This window comes from Propithecus coquereli, unplaced genomic scaffold, assembly GCF_000956105.1.
Source record: "Propithecus coquereli isolate 6110/MARCELLA unplaced genomic scaffold, Pcoq_1.0 Scaffold438, whole genome shotgun sequence".
NCBI classification, from domain to species: domain Eukaryota; kingdom Metazoa; phylum Chordata; class Mammalia; order Primates; family Indriidae; genus Propithecus; species Propithecus coquereli.
The window spans coordinates 565,835-589,389 of NW_012150152.1; the positions used below are offsets into that span (position 1 = coordinate 565,835).

Consider the following 23,555-nt stretch of genomic DNA (forward strand, 5'->3'; position numbering starts at 1 on the left):
GAATTGCTGGGCCAAAGCTGTGACCCCTTTTCTGGTCCTTACTTTTGGTCATCGTAGCTAGAGATGACCAAATTTGCAGGGATCCCCAAATTTCATTATCTTGGGAAGCTTCTGACTTTGAACCTTAGATACTTTTGTATAATTGTGTAAAACTAGCAGGTCTATAAAAAGAGACCCAAGGAAGAAAACGGCAATTTCATAGAGCACATACTTGTAATGACATGACAGCCGAAGGAGTGACCTCCCTGTGTGAGGAGCTCACGTTGGTGTTAGAATAAGCTCAATGCTGCAGCCCAGACATGGGCCAGGACAGGATCATGCAGTCATTCACAGAACAAACTGGAGAATCTCTTCACTTCAACAGAGAGTCTCTTCAACGGTAATTTTAATTGAGTGACTGAACAAATAGACCATTCCGTGCTATTAAAACTAGCAAATATCAGGAAACTAAATAATCTTATCACTTGAGGAAACATGCTCTTCTGTGTTGCTGGTAATATAAATTCAAACAGTCATATTAGAGGGATTTTACTCTTGAAAAAATGTTTTTCTTTTTATGTATTCAACAGATATTTTCTGTGAACACCTAACTATTGACCTTTTTTTTTTAATTAGAAAATTTTTTTGGTAAATTTATAGATAATTTCCTGGGGTTTTTTTTTTGAGACAGGGTCTTGCTCCGTCACTTGGGCTGGAGTTGCAGTAGCTAGGACTATAGTCCTAGCCCAAGTAGCTAGGACTACAGGTGTGCATTAGCACGCCCGGCTAATTTTTCTTTTCTCCCCTCCCCCTCCCCCTCCCCCTCTCCCTCTCCCTCTCCCTCTCCCTCTCCTTTCGACAGACAGGGTCTTGCTCTTGCTCAGGCTGGTCTCGAACTTCTGGCCTCAAGCGATCCTCCTACCTCAGCCTCCCAAAGCGCTAGGATTACAGGCATGAGCCACTGCGCCTGGCATATATATACATTTTCTGATCATAAAACAAATGTATGTTTATTTTTTAAAGATAAAGCACAAAGAAAATGAAATCCATGCTAAATCTATGTCCTATAGGTAAACTCTGTTACCATTATGGTATATGTTCTTCTAATTCTTTTTTCTATGTGTCCATATTTATGTATTTTGTCTTCCCACCTTTATATTGAGAATAATAATCTAGATACTTTTTTAATGTATTTATATCTAGATACATTTTACACCTTTATATTTTCAAATTTAATGCTATGAACATTTAGGTTATTACATACCGTGATACATGAAAATGATATCAAATTGCTATATATCATTTCCTTTGCTAGAATATATACATAAATTGCTCTGTCCAGTTATCATAAGCTGTGACTGTTTGTCCTGTGGTCATGCCGTTATATTTTTTAAGAGGAGATTTTGCATGTTGGTTTCTAGAATAAAATACTGTTTTCCTCTTTTCAACACTGGTGTCTTGAGAATGAGGATTTCAGCTGTTGGTGCCTGGTTGGGTTCAATGCTAAGCCCCCAACTCACTGTTCTGGTCTTCCCAGGACCCAAGTTTGGCATATTTCTCAGTAAAGCTATTCTGTGTGTTCCAGTGGTCCCCCAACGAGCAGATCACAAGGTGGTTGACACCATTGACCAGCTTGTTACACGTGTTGTCGAAGGCAGCCTGTCTCCCAAAGAGAGAGCTGTTCTCAAGGAGGACCCTGCTTACTGGTAGGTCTTTAAATGTCCAATCCACAAACCCCTCCCACAGAGCCTGTGGGGAAGTGTGAGTCGTACTGATGCTGTTGAGAGCAGAGGGTGGGATGTTTATTTTGAGTAGTAGTGTCTTCTGGCAGGAAGAACAAAAGGGTGGGTCAGATTTACCTGGGTTCATTTCAATCTTTTTATATATTCAGCAGATATTTTCTGTGAATACCTATTAACCTTTTTTTTTTTTAATTAGAAATTTTTTTGGTAAGTTTCCATAAATTTCTGCTGCAGACCAATGGCAGGCCAGCTGGGTGGGTGGCCTTCTCTCTCCTGTGAACGCATCTCAAAGTCCCTGCTGTGCTATTTTAAGGTGCAATGAAATGTGCATGCAAAGAGCAGGGAGTAAGAGGAATAAGTAATACATCACAGCCATTGTTTGCCGTTCATTTCTAATATTGTTAAACTGTTGTTGTCTTTTGCTTTACTACCTATTCCTGTGACTAGAACAACTTTTTTAAATTACTGTTTACATCCTAAATATAATACTTGATTATTAGAGCACGTGAAGAAGAACAGAAAGTAGAGGAACTCTCCTGTTTGCCGACGTCCGCTGACATTTTCATGTATTTGCTTCCAGTCTTTCTGCTCACCATGGGCTGTTTGGATTTTTTCCCTTTTTTAGAGATAGAGTCTTGCTCTGTTACCCAGGCTGGAGTGCAGTGGTGTGATCATAGCTCATTGCAGCTTTGAACTCCTGGGCTCAAGGGATCCCCTCCCCTTAGCCTTCTGAGTAGCTAGGGCTATAGGTGCACACTACCATGCCCAGCTAATTTTAACAATTTTTTGTAGAGATGGGGTCTTGCTGTGTTCCCTGGGCTGGTTTTGATCTCCTAGCCTTAAGCAATCCTCCTGCCTTGGCTTCCCAAAGTGCAAGAATTACAGGCATGAGCCACTGCGCTCAGCCTGGATTTTGTTTTTAACATAGTTGTGATTATACTGTGATAGAAAAGATCCTACTCTTTTTAGTAATGTGAGGAAATGCTTGTTTTACCTACTCTTTGTAAACATTATTTTAGACAGCCACAAACACTAGTTTGTAGGGTAGGTGGTCAGTTTACTTAGCCATTCTTCTCTTACTAGACTTTTAGAATGTTTTTAATTGTATGCTGTTTTAAACTGTGTCAGTAAATAGCTTAATGCATCACATTTTCTTGCATGTTTAAGATTATCTCTATATTAGATGGCTAGGAGTGGAAAATTAAAAATTTAACTTTTTTAAATTATAAAAGTGGCATGTGCCCTTTGTAAAAATAGAGAAAAGTAAAAAGGCAAAGATGCAGTCACTCAGAGCTCTGCCACTTTCCCCCACAGTGTGTACTTTAGATTTGTGTCCTGTGACTGTCAGTTATCATAATTGTCCTTATCATCAGTGGTTGCATAAGATTCCATTGCACACAGGTACCATACCTTACTCAACCATTGCCCATTGGTGGATTCCTAGGTCATAGCCAGTTTTTCCCCACTATAAATCACATTATGATGATCAATGTTTTACCTGTATTTGTGTCTACATTTCTGGTGGTTTATTAGGATAATATCTGGGATCGAAATTGCTGGGTTAAAGGTCTTATTAGAGTCTTTTGATCTGCATCAGTATTTCTCAGCTGCAGCATTATTGACACTTGGGACTGGATCACTCTCTGTCATGGCATAGTTGTCTTGGACATAGGCTGTGTAGCAGCATCCCTGGCCTCCATCCCTCAGATCCCAGTAGACTCCTCTACTTGTAACAACCAGAAATACCTCCAGACATTGCCTGATGTCTCCTCGGGGGCTCAGAGTTACCCCCAATGGGACCATTGATCATTTTTTTGTTTTTTTGGAGACCAAGTCTCATTTTGTTGCCCCAGCTAGAGCACAGTGGCATCATCATAGCTCACTGCAACCTCAAACTCCTGGACTCATCCCCTGCTTTAACCTCCCAAGTAGTTGGGACTACAGGCACACACCACCATGTCCAGCTAATTTTTCTATTTTTCTGTAGACACAGGGTCTTGCTCAGGCTAGTCTCAAACTCCTGACCTCAAGTGATCCTGCCGCCTCGGCCTCCCAAAGTGCTATAATTACATGCATGAGCCACTGCACCTGGCCAAGACCATTGATCTTTACCATCAGATATTTTCCATGGGTAATTTGTACCGATTGACACTCCTGCTGCCACTTGGCAGGTTCAAAATTGTACCCATACTGGACTCAGTATTCTTGCTGTTGTAATTACTAAAGATGCTTGAAAGGCATTAATATCCATGTAAAAATAGGAGAGCTTTGTTCCTACCCAGTGTGATTTACCAGGGGGAGGGTTAGAGTTTGTTGTGGTTTTATTTTTACAAAATTCTTGAGTTTATCTGGATTATTTTCATGTAATAAAATGAGGTAGACATATAACTTAAAAGTTAAAAATCCCCCAGATAACCTAATTGTGCCAGCATCATTTATTGAATACTTTTAATTTAACAAATACTTGTGCTTTCTGTGTACTTGCTAGCTTTCTAAGCATGTTACTCATTTAACCACTAGCTGGCTGAATCCTCATAAGTTACATAGCAGGTGAATGCTACCAAAAAGAAAGAAGATAGAGAAATATTAGTTCAGGCCAGGTGTGGTGGCTCATGCCTGTAATCCTAGCACTCTGGAAGGCCAAGGTGAGAGGATTGCTTGAGCTCAGGAGTTCAAGACTGGCCTGAATAAGAGTGAGACTCTGTCTCTACTAAAAATAGAAAAATTCACCAGGCATGGTGGCATGTACCTGTAGTCCCAGCTACTCAGGAGGCTGAGGCAGGAGGATCACTTGAGCCCAGGAGTTTGAGGTTGTAGTGTGGCACGATGACGCCATGGTACTCTAGCCAGGGCAACAGAGCGAGACTCTGTCTCAAAAAAAAGAAATATTAGTTCAGACAAAATAGACATCAAGGAGAAAAGCATTACAACGGGCAAAGGAGGTTTTTATTAAAAGGGAAAGGCATCACAAACATAAATAATGAATCTTGATGCTTGAACTACACAGCTTAGAACTATGTAGATAAACAACATTTAGAAATAGTTTAAATCTGAAACCATACAAAGAAGAATGGATGAGTCCATCACCATAATAGGAGATGTGAATGTTTCTCTGGAATGGGCAGATGATGTAATCCAGATAAGGCCGTGGTAGGTTTAATAACACAGTGAAAGAGCATAAACAGAGATAACCTGCTAATATTTGTTGAACAGTTAATGACTGCTAGGAAGTGTTCACAGCGTTTGCCTCATGGTGCAAGCATATAAGTCTCACAACAACATGATGAAGTAGCTACTTCTTATCATCCTCCCCATCTTACAGATGGAGAAACTGAGGCACAGACAGGTTTACAGCTTAAGTGGCTATGCTGAGATTTGACCCCAGCAGGCTGGCTTGTGAATGTTCTTGTGATGTTATGTTCTACTAGAACTTGGGGACACAGATTTGAGGCTGACATTCTCAGACTGCCTTTAGCATCAGAGCCATCCAGGGGAAAGGGAATCGGTCAGAGCCATGGGTGACTGGGGTTGTGAGGTCACCTGGCACTGACTCTGCTCTCTACCCTTGATGAGAAGTTTGCTGGCCCTGGGTGGGCCTGCATTTGACTTGAGAACCAGAGCACCAATGTTGGTCAACATTCTCTTAATCAGGAACTATTGCTTGTTCGGGTGCAATCTTGCAGGAGGCTGCTGTCAGTCTAACAGAGTGGCCAGGGCAGCCGTGGAGCCAGCCGCATCCTGTTTCCTCAGGTCCAGCCAGATCTTGACAATGTCAGCAGGAGCTTTAGTACGGAGCTGCCTGCCAGGGACACCAGCATCACGCGGTGCTGCCAGCACCCTACAACACACGGCCACCTCGCTTCCATTCGGCTTCCATGTCATTTGTAATCTGGAAGTTCATCTAATACCTAATGTGTGGTCACTTAACATCAAGCAACCTGAAACCCACCTGAAATACTGCTGTACTCACCAAACAATATTCCTTCTTCTTTAACACAAACTGAAATCGAACATTCACAAAAGTCTGTTATGTGTAAGAACACAGAGAAAACCATAGCACATCCCCAACTGGGGCCACATTGTGCAATGCAACAAGCTAGAAATCAGCAGCAACCAAAATAAAAGACGCTTCTGTTAACAAATAATTTTTGAGTGAAAGGTAATTAGAGCTGAAATTAGAAACAATTTAGAGGGAAGTACAGGGAGAACACTACATACCAGATGTCTCTGTAACAATACTTAGGAGGAAAAGTGAGTTAGGTGCATTTATTAGAAATAGAATGGAAGTAAAAAGCATTCAACTTATGAAGCTAGAAGGAACATGATGACAAAAGTTCAAAGACATAAAAAGGGGAAGGATTAGCAGATAAAAGAAGACGCTAATGAAATTAAAAACAAAATGATGTTCTTTGAGAAGAAAATGTATACACATATATAAATAACATGAAAATTCCCCTCCACACCTCTTTCTATTCCATTCTCCACAGCTAATTATTAAGTTTGCCTTATTTTCTTTCAATCTATGTGAAAAAAGCAAATATACCTGGAGTGGATATGTACACAGAGCAGTTTCAGATGATACATATTGATGTAGGTCTCCTCGCCATTTTCTCTGGGTATGTTACGGATTTTTACATTAGGAGATATAGCTCAACCTTCTCTTTTCTGTATGGTTTTCTCATCATGACAACTGTGTCATAAGATTTCATGCCTGGGCACAGGCTCCTCAGTTACCGCTCTCTTATGGGTCCCATCACACCTGCCTCAGTGAGGCAGTTGAAAGCTCACCGAGTGCTCCGCCTGACTGGGCCGTTTGAAGGGTGTCATTTCTGCATGCCAGGGTGCTGTGGCTCCAGGGTGACTGGTTTGTGTTATGAGGTGACCATTAGCTGAGCTGTGCTCTCCCTCATGGCTGCTGATGATGGAAATCAAGGAGGAACTCAAGTACTGCTCAGTCAGAACTCCTGATTGCACTGCAGCCAGTCTTGGCAAGGTGGGTATTCTGGGTCCTCAGTGGGCAGCAGAGGACAATGGGGAGGCCACCACTTAAAACGGCTTTGTGGTTGCAGTAACAATTTGGTACGTGGTAGTAATTTTCACAAATGTCCTGTTATACCTATTTTGTCATATAGGTTTTTGTCTGATGAAAATAGTCTGGAGTATAAATATTACAAGCTGAAGTTGGCAGAAACGCAGCGGATAAGCCAGACCTTACCAGGAGCTGATCGGAAGCCAACCTCAGCAGAATGTGCCATGCGGGCCATGCTGTATGCCCGGACAGTCCGCAGCCTCAAGAAGAGACTGCTTCCATGGCAGCGTCGGGGGCTCCTCCGTGCACAAGGTCTCCGGGGGTGGAAGGCAAGGAGAACGAGCACCGGGACCCAGACCCCCTTGTCCTTGGGCACAAGGCTGAAGCACCACAGCCGGCAGGCTCCAGGCCCCTTGCGGGCAAAGCCATCACTGCCAGACAGAAATGAAGCTGTGAAGGATTGCCCACCAGACCCTGCTGGACCCTCTGTTTGTGACCCCACCCCAGAAACCTCAGGCCCATCCCCCAGGCCAGCAGGAGTGGACATCTCTGAAGCCCCTCGGACCTCCTCTCCCTGCCCATCTGCTGATGGTGGGTGCTCACTTCTGCCCCCCTCCCCTGGGCCCCAGTTCTAACTCTCCCATGTCCAGGGTCTCTCCAAAAGCCAGGGGCTCAGCAGTCTGGGTGAGGCAGCAGCTACAGGGACCTGGCCAGGACAGGTGCGTGTGGAGGCACTTCTCTTGCCTCCTTGAGAGGGTCACATGTGAGTCCTGCTGCCCCTTCCTCCTTTCTTGTGCGTGAAGCTGGCAGGAGGTGCTGCCCACGGCCTCCGTGCTCCCCGACAGGGTCCTGGTGCTGGGGCAGTCATGCCTTGTGCCTGTTGCTTGGGATCCCATGTCTCACCGTGGCTTTGCCTCCCTTGACATTTCTCACATTCTACCTCCTCTTCCCCAAGGTCTCTTCAGGGTTAGTTGACCTGCAGCACTTCTTCTGAACTGACTTAACCCCTTCCGTTTCTCCTGGTCACCTTAGCCATTACCTTCCCTTGGTACAGTAGCCCTGACCTCTGACCTCTGACCTCTGACCAGCCCTTCCCACTTAGCACTAGGTGGGAATGGAGACGGCAAAGAAATCTCCACAGTGGCTGCCTTCTCTAGCTGTTGCTGTGTCACAAGCCACTCCAAGCTGAGGCTTAAAACAGGTGTCTGGTACTGCTCTGAGTCTGCTGGCGGCGGGGGCATCTGCTGATCTGGGCTGCACATGTGTCTGTGGGCAGTGGCAGGTTCTCTGGGTCTGTCAGCTGAGGTAAGGGGGTGGCTGAGCCATGAGCTTGTCTCCACCCCCAGCAGCCAGCCCGGGGTTGTTCACCTGACGGTTGGGGTCGGGGCTCCGGAAAAGGCAGTGGAGATGCTTGAGACCACTGAGGCCCAGGCTTGAAACTGGCAACTGGCACTTCCACCACATTCTATAGCCAGTTCGAGTTCCACGGCCAGCCCTGATTCAAGGGGGGAGACACAGTCCATCTCTTGCTGGACAGAGCTACAGAGTCACATGGTGATGGGTGGGGAGACACTTGGGGCCATCTTTATAATCAGCCTCCACAGTCCCACAACGTTCATGAAAGAAGCAGCAGCTCAGAAGCGATGCATGACAGATGCTTTATGTTTTATAGTTGACGTGAAAACAATGGAGACTGCAGAGAAACTGGCCAGATTTGTTGCTCAGGTGGGACCAGAGATAGAACAATTCAGCATAGAAAACAGCATCGATAACCCCGAACTGTGGTACGTACCCCCTGGGTCTCATCACACCCTTTTGATGTGAGTGTATTCACCCCACAGGCATGTCCTGAGGGACTGCAGGGCAGCCCGGCCCACGCACTCCTGCCTCAGGAGTTACACCAGGGAGAAGTCACAACTTCACTTCAGCTGTGCCAGGGCTGTGAGGGAGAAGCGTCTCTTCTGAGGGATCAGGGGGGACCTGCCCTCATCGGGGGCATCAGGAAAAGCCTCCCTGGAGGGATGTTTCATCTGCATCCAAAAGCCCAGTCACAGTTGTCCAGGGGAAGAGAAAGAGATGAGGATTTCCTGCTCGTGTGGCGATAATTGGTCCTTGCTTAGATCTGGACAACAGGCACTTCCACACAGTGGTGGCGTGGCGTCCTCATGCTGGGAGTGGACACCCTTGCCCTTTCCACTCCTCCAATGAGCGGGGGCCGTCAGCATGTAGCCTGTAGACAAGAGAACTGGGGCTGGGAGCCAGCTCTGTCCCTGGGGTTCTTCCCAAGGGTGACGTGGAGGCGCCCCCTCAGAGAGAGGCTGCCTGGGGGGCCACGTGTTCCTATTACTGAGCCATAGCCCTGCTGGGGGCCACTGGACTCCTTGTGCTGTTCCCAACTTGCTGGAGAGTTGTGTTTTAGTCTAATTAAAAATACAGTTGAAAACTTAACATTTCTCAGAGCATTTATGGGAAATGATGGAACATAGCCTTCTGCTTATTTGGGACCTGACTGCGTGAGCTGAGCACTGTCCTCTTCTGCAGCCATCCCAGTGTGTGTGTTTGGAGGTGGGCAGGGGTCCTCACTGTGGCCTTCATCTGTGTTTCTCTGAGGTCTAATGGCGCTGAGCATCTTTGCATGTGTTTGTGTGCTTTCTGTATGTCTTTAGTGAAGTGTCTAGTCAGGTCTTTCTCAGTTTTATTATTGGGTCTTTTATTTACTCATTAATGAATTTTGAGGGTTTATTTCAGATTCTCGATATAAGTCCTTTAGAGATGTGTGATTTGTAGATATTTTCTCCCAGCCTGTGACTTCTCATTCTAGCAGTGTCTTTGGAAAGCAGAAGTTTGTAATCTTTGACCTTTTCTCTATTGGGATTTTGGACTTTTTCTTTCTTGATTTTCAGGAGCTCTTATCTGTGCCATGGTTGCCTATATTTCCTTCTACTTTGTCATTTATCTTTCGCTTTGCTTTTGGCGTGTTTTGCGGTGCAGAAATATTTTATATAGTCATGTTTATCATTTTGTTGTTTTATGGCACCTGGATATTGAGTCATAGTTAGAATTTCCACAAACTCAGCTTATAAAGAGATTTACATATTTTCTTCTAGAATTTGTATGGTTTTGCTTTGTACATTTAGACCCATAGTCTATGTAAGGGTTATTGGGGTGCAGAAGGTACAGCATGATCTCATTTATTTTTCTAAAAAGCTGTCCAGTTGTTCCAGTACCATTCACCCAAAAGACCACCTTTTTTGCAGTGATTTAAGAGGCCACCTTTATCAAATGCAGTGTTTCTGGTGTTTCTATTCCATCCTCTTGGTCTGCCTTATGGACCACTACACTGTTTAACTCTAGAGGCCTTATGGCACCTCGCAGTACTTGGTGGGGCTGGAACCCCTTATTGGTCTTGTTCAGAGTTTTCCCAAACACTCGTTCATATTTATTTTTTTAAAAAAAACTTCAGAATCATCTTGTCCTAATCCAGAAAAATTGCTTTTATTACTAATAAATAATTATGTTTATATGCTAATTGGGGAGGAATTGGCACCTATATGAGGTTGAGTTGCACTCTCCAAGAACAAGGGCTGCCTTTCCTTTGGTCCAGTTGCACTTGGGTGCCTTGAGGAGAGTTTTAGTTTCTCAGACCAGCCACAGCCCCATAGCTGTGGTTAGGGGTCGGGGAGGTCACCAGAATCCTGAGGGGCAGAGAAGCCTCACTGCCATGTTCGTGTAGCTGCAGGCAATGAGCTACCTTGCATGCCTCTGGGGGTGCCTCACAGCTCCTTGGGGCTAGAGTTCCAGCAGTAGCTGTGCACGGACTCCATGTGTCTCACACCTGGGAGTGTAAAAAGAACCAGAGGATCAAAATGGGCACATGGAGGCCCATAGGCCAGTGAAGTAACCAGAAAGGGTGAGGTGGGGCCCAGGCCAGATCTCTATTCCAGCATGTTCCCAGGTTATCCTGTATACCTTGTTCCTCCACCTCTCTCCCCTCCAAAAGCAATTAGGCCTCTTACGTTCCGATTCCTTGTTAAGTTGCTCCTCAAACATGCTATCTCATTGAGAAGCTGCACCATCAAACCATAGCTGTGTAGAAAGAGATCGGGTTATTCATTCTACTCTTTCACCCCCAGCCCCGTTACAGCCATCCCAGGCAGTTTCAGCAAAAAAATATGTTTAGAGATTCCCTCTGGTTAATCAGTGTATTTTGTCTACATCCCAGGTTTCTCCATGACCAAAACAGTGCTGCTTTCAGATTCTACCGGAAGAAAGTGTTTGAACTGTGCCCGTCAATTTGTTTCACGTCATCGCCACTCAACCTCCACACTGGCGGTGAGAGTGCAGATTCTCAGGAGAGCCCCTTAGACCACATGGAAGGGGAAGCAGAATTTGAGGATGAGGCCCCTCAGCAGCAGGCTGAGCTGGAGAGCCCAGAGGCGATGCCTGAGGAGGAGGACGATGATGACGACGATGACGACGACGATGACAGGGATGGGGCAGAGGAGGCCCCTGCAGGGGCCGGCAAGTCCAAGGGCAGCCTCCTTGCCGATGGCCTCCCCGGCGAGACTGCCGAAGATGACCCAGCCGGAGTGCCTGCCTTGTCACAGGCCTCCTCGGGCACCTGCTTCCCCCGGAAGAGGATCAGCAGCAAGTCATTGAAGGTTGGCATGATTCCAGCTCCCAAGAGAGTGTGTCTCATCCAGGAGCCAAAAGGTGAGTGCTCACTTGTCGGCACAGCCACCCCCAGCAGGCTTCTTGGTTGGTGGGCCATGGAAGGTAGTGGAGACATGGCCTGAACAGATGAAGAATGCACCTGCCTTTGGCCCTAGCTCAGCCACACGATTGACCCTCTGGCCCTGGTCATCCTTCCTGCCTCTCATCACACCCACCAGCCTTGTAGGGGACCTCAGTGTTCTGGCAGGACGACACCTCCCCAAAATCCCTCCACTGCCTTCCGTGGCCCACCAACCAAGAACCATACCCCGAGGAGTCTATGGGTGGGTGTGTCCCCAAAGTGGCCAACACAGCATGGGGTTCTCTGGTATTATGGTTTTAATCTTAAATAGTTCTAAAATAGTTTTGCACACCACTCCAAAATGTCAATGTAAGACTCACATGTCTAGTTGGTCTGAAGTCATTGCTCTAAGGAGATGCTTCTTGGGTAGTCTGTGGCCTGTAGTCTCCACATGCTGTTAGGCATTCCTCTTACTGCCCAGATTCCGGAAGGGGCATCCCTAACCTTGGAGCGGGTAGACCTGGGTCATCTCAGCTGTTTCCTGCCACCACCTTATGGGACAGCCAGCCTTCTGAGCCTGTGGAAGGCCCAGGGTAGTGACACTTGCTTCATATCATGACACTGAGGTGGGGGGACACAGAGTGGGTAGTCGAAGGCAGCTGTCAGTGGGACCTGTGGGCTCTGTGCTCTGCCTGCCTTGGTCGTGGAGGCCATCCCCTGCTCTCTGTGGGAAGAGTCACCATTCTTAAGGTACGATTTACCAGCAGTGAAATGCACCCTTTTCAGGTGGACAGTCTGAGGGATTTTGACAAATATGCATAGGCAGGAACCTCCCAGTCCAGCAGGACTAAAGCCCACTTCCAGAAAATTTCTCTTGTCCCTTTGCAGTCCCCTGCCCCCATCCAGCCCTGGCAACCACTGACTGTTTTCTGTGCCTGAGGTTCTGCTTTTCCTAGAAAATGATGGGCTGGCCATGGCACAGGTTGCTCCTTGTGCCATCATGTCTAACCGTGGTGCCTCCCCAAGGTCAGGCCCAGGCTGTGCTTCTCGCGTGCTGCTGCTGCAAACCTGTGCGTGAAGTTGTTGGAGTGAACAGTGCCCATGATGGGACTGCATTAAATAGTCACCTGTGTGTTCTCCGTCACTGAGACGCTCATATTCATAGGCAACAGTGTCTTTATAGTTTTTCCTGCTTTGGAGTGGTCCTCAGGATTGGTGTTTAGAAACCTTGGGGCTGCAATGAATTGCGACTGTTCTGCCATAACCCTTGCATCCTTCAGAACTTCTCGTACGTGGCAGATGGCTTATCCAGTGCTTGTTACATATGTCCTTAGGGGGAAGTGGATTTCTTTATTTCTATGTTAGAAGCTCTCAGTTCTTTGTTTGGGTGGTTGATGAGACAAAAACCAGCCCTGCTGATCTCCCCCTTCATCAAAATGAAAAAATAATATTAACAATAATGTGATTCAGTGTTCTGTATGGAAGTGTGGTTTTTTATGAGAAAGTTCACCAGCGTGAGCAACATAGCAAGACCACATCTCTACAAAAATTAGAAAAATTAGCCAGAGGTGGTGGCGCCTAAAGTCCTAGCTACTTGGGAGGCTGAGGCAGGAGGATCCTTTGAGCCCTGCAGTTTGAGGCCGTAGTGCTCTATGATGACACTGCTGCTCTCTAGCCCGGGCAACAGAGTGAGACCCTATCTCAAAAAAAATAAAAAGAAAGATCTGGATGGACTTTAATTCTTTACCAGTGAATTAGCCACAGATAAACTAGGAGGGTGTGGCATTGTAAGTAGTTCATTTGTTGGAGCAAAATATATTCTTGTGGTCGTGGAAATTAATCCATGTATTGGGTCCTTTGTTATAAATGTGGCAAGTCTTAGGTTTGGATGGACTTTCCCAAAGCAAGGCACACCCCAGTGAGCCCTTCACCATGGCCCAAGCTACCTAGTCTGGGCATGTCTAGCCTCTCAGCTCGCTCCGTGGGTCACAGCCATTCACGAGAGGAGCCGCGGCCCAGCGGCTGCTGTGCAGGACGTAGGGCACCTTCTGCCATCAGAGAGACTGTTAGCCACAACTCTGCAGCACCTCCCGTCTCTCTCTGAGTAATCTGGGGAATGTGTGTCTGTATGCATATACCTCTCTTTTGTCTTCCAGTCCATGAACCAGTTCGAATCGCTTATGACAGGCCTCGGGGTCGTCCCATGTCCAAAAAGAAGGTGAGCTTAATCATTTCTAAGCCCTCACTCAAGATATAGTTGGTCAGAATTTGTTGGAGTTTTAAAGGATGCTTCAGCTTATGATTAAGCTGTATTTCAAACAGGTTTAATGTACAAAACACAAGCAGAGACTTTTCCCTCAGGGACTTTTTAAAATTGTTTGGCCCTTGTCCAAAACATACGAGGGTAGTGATTAGTCCATTAAACAGATAATTGAGGACTGATGTGTGCAGTGGGGTTTGAGAGATGAACAAGATAATGTCTTGGCCATTAAGAAGTTCAAGCTTAGCAGCCCCTAATTGTGCTCTGCTAGCAAGCAGAGCATGGCATGTGCTCATTCATCCATCAGCACCTCCTATGCGCCAGGCCCCAGCTGCCCACCAGGGAGCAGCAGTGAGCAGGGCTGACAGCGACAAGAAAAGGGTGTGACTTAGTCATGGGGGAGCTGTGGGCAGAGAAGCAAGTCAAGGGGAAGGGGAAGAAGGTGGGGTGGGGGCGCCGCTGAGGCCAAGGAAGGTCTCCCTGGCAGGTGATGTTGACACAGGCCTGGAAGAGGTGACAAGAAGCTGTATAGAGATCTGGGGAAGGCATGGCCTGGGAAGAGGCCTGGGACAGCAAGAGGCCTTTGTGACAAGGGTGGAATTGGAGGGACTAGACAGAAGTTAGGCCCCTCTCCTAGGGAGGTCCTCAGGGACCTGTGGCAGAGGTTTGGGCATAAGATGTGGCCACTGTGGTGGAGAGCAGCCTGTGGGGTGGGTCCCAGGCCGAGCAGGGGACCAGGAGGAGGCTCAGACTTAGGGCAGTTGGACCAGGGCATGGGGAGGCAATGAGAAGGGCTGAAGGTGGAGTCCGTGGAACTCACTGGTGGGCTGAGTATGGAAGAGCTAACACCAAGAGTCCAGGTAGCCCCAGGGTCGTCAGCCTGGGCAGTTAGGAGGACAGAGCTACAGTTTGCTGACATGGGGACAGGTGCACTCCAGATGAGCAGGGGCCCACATTGCCGGGTATGGGGGCAGTTGAGCCTGGGCGAGGTCACCGGGGACACATGTAGAAAGACTTTGCAGGTCCTTAGTCATCAAGGAGGAGGGCAGGGAGCCAGGAGAGGTTTCTCTGCTGGTATTGGAGAGTGGTGTTTCAGTGCCCCTCGGAAGAGGTCAGTCTGACCCCAATTACAGCAGGTAGGAGTGACCTTCCTGAGTCAAAAGCTCATGGTCTTGACTGGTGTGCTGGGTTTAAGCTGAGCCAGGACCCAATACCCCTTTGTGTAGCCTGGTTAAGGGCATAGCCAGGTGAGGGGGCAGCTGGGCCTTGGAGTCAGTCACAAACGGGTTCAAGCTTAGCTTTGCCGCCTAGCAGTTTTATAAGCTTGGCACGTAACTCCTGAGCCGCAGGTTTGCTTATGTAAAATGGGATGCCACACCTACCCTGTAGGTAGGAGGTACTGTGAGATTAAACTTAACCCAGTTCCTGGCTGGTGTCCTACAAACACTGTTCTCTCCTTGGGGCTCTGCACCTGTCCTATTTTGCAGGGGGACTGCAGGTGGGGAGGAGGCCGTGGTGGCTGCAACTCTCCTCTGTATACACCTCACGCTGACACATGGGGCACTGCTTTCCTCCAGCTGTCCAGGAAGCCAGACATCAATATTGTTAAACACAAATTGAATGTTCACAAAAATCCTTCCAGGCCAAGCCGGCCCATGTTCCTCCCACTGCATCCCCAAGCAGCCTTCCTGAAGGGGGAGAGGTACAGGCCTGCTGTTTGGGGACCCCTGGCCCCCAACAACCAGCCATTCTCCTGCCTTTCCCACCCTCCATCCCAGGGCCCAGGCTGTGTGTATTTCCCAGGAGGGCCTGACAGATCGCCATTTTTCATCTCAGTCCGCGGGTTCTGCCTCCTCTGTTCTCCGGGCCACTTCCTGTTGGTAAGGGGCCTCCCAGTGCGGCAGCTCCTGTCTGGTGTCCCCTGGCCTGCCCAGATGTCTTTGCATTGCTGTCTGCTCCCCTCCTTAGCCATCCTGCAGAGAGACTTCTGCCCACACCACCTTGCCAAGGCCACCACGTGCCATTGTGAAGGGGCCTCCTGTGTTGAGTGATTCATGCATGCACACACAGATGCGCACAGGTGCACACACACACAGATGCACATGTACACACAAGCATACACACACACAGACACACAGGCGCGTGCACACACAGATGCGCACAGGTACACACACATGCACATGTACACACAGGCGCGTGCACACACAGATGCGCACAGGTACACACACAGATGCACATGTACACACAGGTGCACACACACGGATGCACATGTACACACAGGCGCACACAGATGCACATGTACACACAGGCGCGCGCACACACAGATGCGCACAGGTACACACACAGATGCACATGTACACACAGGTGCACACACACGGATGCACATGTACACACAGGCGCACACAGATGCACATGTACACCCAGGCGCACACAGATGCACATGCACACATAGGCGCACACAGATGCACATGTACACACAGGCGCACACAGATGCACATGTACACACAGGCGCACACAGATGCACATGCACACATAGGCGCACACAGATGCACATGCACACACAGGCACACACAGATGTGCACAGGTACACAGATGCACATGTACACACAGGTGCACACACACAGATGCACACAGATGCGCACACACCGAGATGCACATGCACATACAAGTGCACACAGATGCACATGCACACACAGGCGCACACACACAGATGCACATGTACACACAGGCGCACACACAGATGCACATGTACACACAGGTGCACACACTCATGCACATGCACACACAGGTGCACACACACAGAAGCAGACGTGCATGGAGATTCACACGCACACACTGCTTCTTTATACCTTAGGGGGCACCTCTGAAGGGGCAAAGAGAATTTCTCTTCTCTGAAGCTTAGAGTCTAAGTCTGTCAAAATGAATTGACGATAGGTTAACAGGAAAAAATTGTTAACGTGCATAAGCACAGAAACTGCATAAAACAATATGAATTGAATCATACATTTTATAAAAACGGAAGAAATGATAATACGAAAACTCAAAAAAGGTTGAAGCTAAAATATCCTCTTCATAGGGGAGAGGGCAGGTGGGGGCTGTGGGCAATTGCAGAGGGAAAGCAAATGATTTTAGGAGAGGTGGACGGACCCCGGAGGCAAATGTCTTATAAAGCATTCTCTCTAAGAATGGAATGGGCTGGGAGAGCAGCCACAGGGCTGGGCTCTGGGTGTGGTGGTTAATGTTCAGCCGCCACCTCTGTGATGTGAGTTTTAATTTCTGGTTAATGAAATTCCAGGGAAGGGCTTGAAGGCGCTTGCATTCGGGTTTCTAGGTAGCCAAGGGAACTTCTGAGAGCAGCCTCCCCCGATGCTTGGGGAGAGGCAGGAGGTGGGTGTCAGAGGGAACTTGAGGATGCTGCTTGAGTCCCACATGTTAAAGCACTGTATTTTCGGGTATCGATTTCTGAGCCCTAACACCTCCCTTCATGTCAGTGAACGCTCAGCGCCTTTCCAGGTTGTTTTATCCCCTTCCAGGGTGAGGACACTGAGGCTTCAGGAAACCCTGGGGCCCAGATCCTCCTTGTGGGCACACTCACTCCCTCTTCCCTCCCTCCCTCATGAGTTGAGGTCCTGTGCTCACCTCCCTTCTCCCTGTTGTCCCATGTTCAGGTGGGTGCTGGGCCCCCCAGGCCCTGCCTTTTCTGCCTGGTCTCCTCTGAGCTCCTTTGTCTCCAGAGTGTCTCCCCCATGTGCCTCTGGTGCTGGGGAAGCTGTTTCCTGGGCACCTCAGTGCAGAGGGAGGGAGGCTTGTCGTTTGCTTGAATCATGCCTTGTGAGGCCTGCAGGACAGGATGGGGCAGGTCGCAGAGCTGGTGAGGACTGGCCGCCCCAGGCCCTGAGCTCACAGCACTCAGCACATCCTCCTCCCCCTGGTTCCTGCACACGGGGTCATCCAGCCCTCTCCTAGTTGTGCCCACACTTGTCCCCTGCTTGGACCCCCAGCACCGGCTGCCTTGCTTAATCCTCCTCAGCACCTCCCTTCCTTGCTCTAAAGAGCATGGGAGGCTCTCTCAGTCTCCCCAGGTAGTTCAGTTAATGTCTCAAAGAAAAACATCAAAAGCCAGCATGGTGATACACACCTGAAATCCCAGCTACTCAGGAGGCTGAGGCAGGAGGATCATTTGAGCCTAGGAATTTGAGACCAGCCTGGGCAACATAGCAAGACCCCATCTCTACATAAAAAGAAAGAAAGAAAGAGAAACCTCCTGAGGAGCCAGAAAAAGAAAGAAACACAGGGCAAGGTGCTGGGCTGCCCAGCTAGGTTCCCTCACACAGGGAGTGCCCATGCGCATTTATAAGTGAATGGACAGTCCTTCTGCTAGAGCTGTGCGTGCTCCTCCTCCAGAGGGAGCTGAGCTTCCCTACCACCGGCAGGCCCCTTCTCAGCTACACCAGCCTCAGCAAGGTCTGCTCTGCGCTAGACGCGGACCCCAGCAACCAAGTAGAACCCAGTTCTGGGACAGACAGACATGGAAGGCAGCCAGGGAGTGGATGAAGCAATGAGTAAAGGCTCAGGAAGGGCTCTACCAGCTAATTCTCACCTACCATCTGGCTCCCTCCTGCTATACTGCCTCCAGGCCTGTGCCCTGGTGTCCCCTGCCCTGGGGTGTACCCTCTGATTGTCATAGGGCCACCCTTCTTTATCCAGTCTCCACTCAGGACTCTTCCTACTGACTCCCTGGCCCCAGGACCTGCTATTCCCATACCCAGTTTTTCTCACAGTCTTAGCGCAGGGCTGTAGTGTACCTGAGAGACAGGACCAAGAGCCAGTCACCAGGTTCCAGCCTTAGGAGTGAACCTCAGGCTGGTGGCCTCTGACCTTTAGAAGTGCCCCCCCACCACCCGGGGATGTTTCAGGGAACTGCGGAAGTGACCAAGGCTTGATCCTCAGCATCTGGGAAGTGAGGAGGGCATTTGCCGGGGGTGTGTCCAGGTGCAGCCCAGGACAGACCCTTGCTCCAGGCACTTCTCTGCAGCCCACGCGCCCGGACTCTTCTCTCTCCGCAGAAACCCAAGGACTTTGACTTTGCCCAGCAGAAGCTGACCGACAAGAACCTGGGCTTCCAGATGCTGCAGAAGATGGGCTGGAAGGAGGGCCACGGCCTGGGCTCCCTCGGGAAAGGCATCCGGGAGCCCGTCAGCGTGTACGCAGCAGGCACTTGTGGCCTGGGTGGGCGGGTTCTGGCCTCAGTCCTTTGACCTGCAGCCTGAGTCTTGGTTCCCCTCACATTGAAAATGGCTTAAAGTTGGCAGTTGGGTTGGTTTTTTAACAAAAGGAGTCTTCAGATGAGTAGACCATTTAACCGGCTTCTTGGCCCTGGTCATTTCAGCCACATTTATCATCATCATAAAAGCCAGTGGTATTTCTGGGTAGTTTTAGAACTACTTTCCCTTTTCCAGGAATCCATAAGCAGGCGGCCAGGGTAGGGATCACAGGCCCAGAGTTGCTGAAACCCCGTTAGTAGCATCCAGCAGGCATTTCACTAAAACTGAGCTTAGCCCCTACGGGTGAGGCATTCTGCTGTGATCAGGGCTTCCTGGGCACCCTCAGAAAGCCAGTGCTTCTCCGCGGTGAGTACCCCTCGTTTTCCATGTGAATCCCGTCTCAATGTTCCCTTCTCGGATGTGTGTGCTGTATGTCCCGAGCACCTGCACCTCACAGTGTGCCAGACCCTGCACTCAGGTTCACGACTGACTGTCCATTTCGCTCCTTAGGGGAACCGCCTCGGAAGGGGAGGGGTTGGGTGCCGACGGGCAGGAGCACAAAGAAGACACATTCGACGTGTTCCGACAGAGGATGATGCAGATGTACAGGCACAAACGGGCCAACAAATAGGTATGTGCACGAGCCCGCGCACGAGCACTTCTGCTCCTGCTGACATCCTGGTGCAAAGACGTTTCCCTCTAAAAAGGTGATGTTCCCCACTGCCCAAAAAACAAACGTCGAAACACTACCAAAAAAACAATCACAGAAGTTTGTGAGGGAAACAGAAGGGTCTTTGGCTATGGATGTGTCCCACTTCTCACCTTTCAGGTTTGGTGAAGGAGTGAGCCTCTGTACCTCGCTTCTCTCCTGCTCAAGTTTTCTCTCACATAGGACGGCCACCTGCCTTGTAACGTGACCAGTAAACAGACCATTCCCTAGTCAAGAGTGGGCTCGCCATCTGTGCCAGCGTGAGGGCGGACGCGGAAGCCACTGCCACGAAGGACGGCAGTTGGCTGCCCACCTTTCTGAGGGTCTTCAAGTCCGTTCGTTGTGAAGGGCCCTGGGCCTGTGTCCTCATCTTTCTACTCTTTTTGTAGTTTCCCTTCTCACAGTTTTGAACAGAATCGTTCTCTTCCTGAATAGATCAAAACCACTGGTGAGAAAGATAAGCCTTGAAGCAGCAATTACCCTTAAAACATCAGCCCCGCCCCGGACCTGCCTGGAGCCAGTGCCCAAGTACGGTTTGGTGTGTAACATCTCTGCGGTCTCTGGGGCCGAGGTTTCGCTGGCTTTTCTTTCTCTTAAAGAAAAAGAACGCACCATTTTCAATATGCTTTGGCCTTTCCTCTCTCTTCCAAATGCTTTCAGCAGCAAATCCCTCCAGGTGTGTCTTGGGTCCTCTTCAGAAGGTGGTGCTGCCCCGACAGGGACCTTGGCCTGTAAGTGCCGAGGACCAGCTCCTCGGGCTGGTTTTCCAGCCTGAGGGCTGTTGCTGCCCAGAAGTGCTGTCAGCGAGTGTGGTGCAGCAGTGCTTCCAGATGGTATTTGCTTGTTCTTCCCCAGCACTTACGTGGGGGAGACCTCAGTAAGGGCCAGGTCTGCACTCTGGCACCAGAGCTCTGAAGCACTCTGAAGGGTCAAAGATGATTGGATGAACGTGCGAACGGTGTCTCATCTCTTAAATACGTCTTGAGAGACTTAATGCAGTCTTAGCAACAGTATAGTATAGCTGCATTCGGTGGCAGTAATCATTCAACAAATTAAACTTTCCTCAAATTTATGCCTCTTTAGAATCCACAACGTAAGCAAACTACAGTCTGATTTTTTTTAAAAAAACCACATATGGAGTCTCCCCCTACAAAAGGGGTGGGGGTTGTAAACCCTCCAAGACTCTTCATTTTCTGCACGTGTGGCTGTGTAAAGACTTGTGTCATTACAGCCTTTGTAAGGAAGAGAAAGGCTCCTCTTGGGGTGGGCTCCGCAGCTGTTCGCTATTTCAAGGCGTGTGATTGCCACCGCCTTCCAGAGTCCCCAGAGCGCCACTGCTTGTAACTACATGTGAAATTTTCAGGCTGTGGGACTCTCATCCCTTCCTCATAAAGCAGCAGTGTTGAAGTTTTAAATACCTGCTAAAATCTAGAAGACTTGGAATCCTGCTGACACTCCAGGATTGGGGGACACAGCAAGGGGTTAGGGTGTCGGTCACAGAACTGAGTGGGAAGAGCCACTTTCGTTGGCTGTGAAGAAATCCTTGCTTTCTTTAAGCCGCAGACCTCTCAGGCTGTCATCCCAGCTCCTCGGGTTTTCTCTGGTCTGTCTGACCCCTGACCCTGCCCAGCACCACAGCCCCCGAGGCTCTGCTTGCTTTTGGTCTCTTCTGTTGCTTTGGCAACCAGCAGATCTTGATGGCTTGCCGGCACTGACGATGGGTCTCAGGTTTGTGACCCGACTCTCAAACGAGCTGGCCTGTGGTGGTCTGGGGTGAAACTGGTTCGGGGGAACCGCAGGTGCAGGGGTTCATCTTGTTTCTTTCCCAGCCATTCCGGCAGCTTCCATGTTGGCTGTGGGTCAGGCGAATGGGTAGAACTCAGAGTACAGGGCTGGGCCGTCGGCCCCGAGCGAGGTGCACACACCGCCAGGGGCAGGTCGAGCTCTTTCACCACAGTGCAGCACTGAGCGCTGTGTGCGCCTCGTCCCGTCATGCTCGTGCTTGACTGTCTCCACTTCTGTTTATGAGAAAGCCAAGTACTTGAGGAATTCCTGGGGTGTGGGCACTGACCCCCACAGCCCCCTGCTGTTCCCCCTGGGGACGTCCCGGTTTAAGCTGAGATGGTTTTCGGGAGCCCGTGGCAGGTGTCAAAGGGCACACCTACTTCTTGAGCCTAGAAAGTCCCGTAAGCACTCAAAGGACGCCTTTCCTGTGGACTGGACGTCGAGGCGGTGAGGGTGTTCTGGGAGCGGGGTCGGGGAGCCTGCGTGGCAGTGCGTCCTTCTTCCAGCCGTCGGCTGGGGACGAGATGCTGCTGGCCCTCGTGTCCTCCTCCCCCAGCTCTTAACCAAGGCCGCCCTGCAGAGACGTTGCGCGTGAGCGTGATGCGCCGTGGCACAGCCTTGTCAAGTCACGGCATCTTTTCTGTCGTTCCAGTTCCAGGGTCTCTCCCGTGAGGACAACAGGCATCCGGAAAGTGCTAACTCGCCACTTCGGGTGCTTACTGTCTGTGGCTTGTTTCCATCACTGGAAATCACTTAGAGAATCTTAGTGTGTTTGGTCCCTGGTAAAACCTAGAAGACATTTGTGATGTTATAAAATGGAAGTTTTGTTTTATAAATCTAAGAAGTTGTGAATGTTGTTAGTCATTTAGCAGTTGCAATAAATGTAGAGGAAACACAATTTTCCATGGTCTCCGTTGATGTGCTGTTAACATCAGACCAGTCGAGCGCATGCAGGTGGTAGTGCAGACGCACGGCTCCCGGGCCGTGCCTCTCCCGCCTGGCACACCCCAGTCCCTGCGTCACCGGGAGAGCCCAGGGGATGCCAGACAGGAGGCAGCAGCCAGAGCCAAGCACGGTGAGGAGGGCAGTTCCTGTTCTGGGAGGCCTGGGGGCAGGGGAAGCAGTACCACTGAGTCAGAAACCTGCCTTTGAGAAGGTGGGAAGGAAGAAGGAGCCCTGCCCCCTGCTCATGTCCCCCCAGGCCTTACCCCACCCCAGGGCTGGGGTTCCAGCTGCCAGAGTAAGACCACGGCCTGCCCGGGCCTCCCCTGCCTGAGGAGCAGCTTCCCAGGCATCGTCAAAGCTCCCCGCTGTTCCCGGTGCTGCCCACCTGCCTGGGACTCCACTGCAGCCCCTCGGCCCTTCTGCTGGTGAGGGGGCGCCGAGGGCACAGCGGGGAGTGAGCCCACACCTGTGGGACCTGTGGATCCTCACCTGCCCGAGTGTGAAGGGGCGGGCCTGGGCGCTGTGCCCGGGTTCCTAGGGCAGGTGAGTCTGCATTTGGGACAGTCCGGTGGCTGGGTTAGCGGGAGAGAAGACTCCACAGGGCCCCTCAGGAAGCTGACGCAGGACCCCAGCCTCGCTTCTCCCCACGGCATCCTGGAGGGCACTCAGGAGTGGCAGTGGCCCTGTGGCCAGCCAAGACTCTCACACACTTACCTTCTTAGTAGTGTCTGGCCACCAGCTTCAGTGCCACTCCTGAGAAAGTCACCTGGAACTGCATCGACGCCACCCCGTGGCGGGTGAGCAGCCGACAGGCGTTTGCTGTCCGGCAGCGGCTCCCCAGCTCCTCGTACTGCCCTGGGGCTGGAGAGGCCACTTAGGACCGGAGGCTGGGGTCTGCAGCTCCCGACGCCCGTCCTGGCTTTGACCCCAGGCAGGCCACTGGACCTCAGGCCTCAGTTTCTTCTCTGCAAACTGGGAAGGATTTCTCCCATTTGGAAGTCAAAATTTCCCTGCTGCTTTGTCATCTAGGGCTGACTGGAACCGAAATACGCCGCTCTCAGCCTCTGCTGCCCCCGGTGCTGCCGGGAAGCTCCAGTGGCAAAAGCG

General features: G+C 49.9%; 1 protein-coding gene across 5 annotated transcripts in view; it reads left to right on the forward strand.

Annotated features, from left to right (window-relative positions):
• Positions 1-22,396, forward strand: part of SUGP2 (SURP and G patch domain containing 2) — a 31,224-nt gene extending 8,828 nt beyond the window's left edge. For 2 of the 5 annotated variants that reach the window (XM_012654071.1, XM_012654075.1), the window contains exons 4-11: positions 1,565-1,685; positions 6,854-7,341; positions 8,423-8,534; positions 10,973-11,463; positions 13,642-13,703; positions 18,812-18,948; positions 19,520-19,640; positions 22,156-22,396. In XM_012654071.1, coding sequence (XP_012509525.1) covers positions 1,565-1,685; positions 6,854-7,341; positions 8,423-8,534; positions 10,973-11,463; positions 13,642-13,703; positions 18,812-18,948; positions 19,520-19,640 — 1,532 coding nt within the window. In that variant the 3' untranslated portion in view covers positions 22,156-22,396. Of the gene's footprint in view, positions 1-1,564; positions 1,686-6,853; positions 7,342-8,422; positions 8,535-10,972; positions 11,464-13,641; positions 13,704-18,811; positions 18,949-19,519; positions 19,641-20,153; positions 20,344-22,155 lie in introns of those variants that run through there. The other 3 variants (XR_001137875.1, XR_001137876.1, XM_012654072.1) reach the window with 3 other exon arrangements.
• Positions 22,397-23,555: the final 1,159 nt, after the last annotated feature.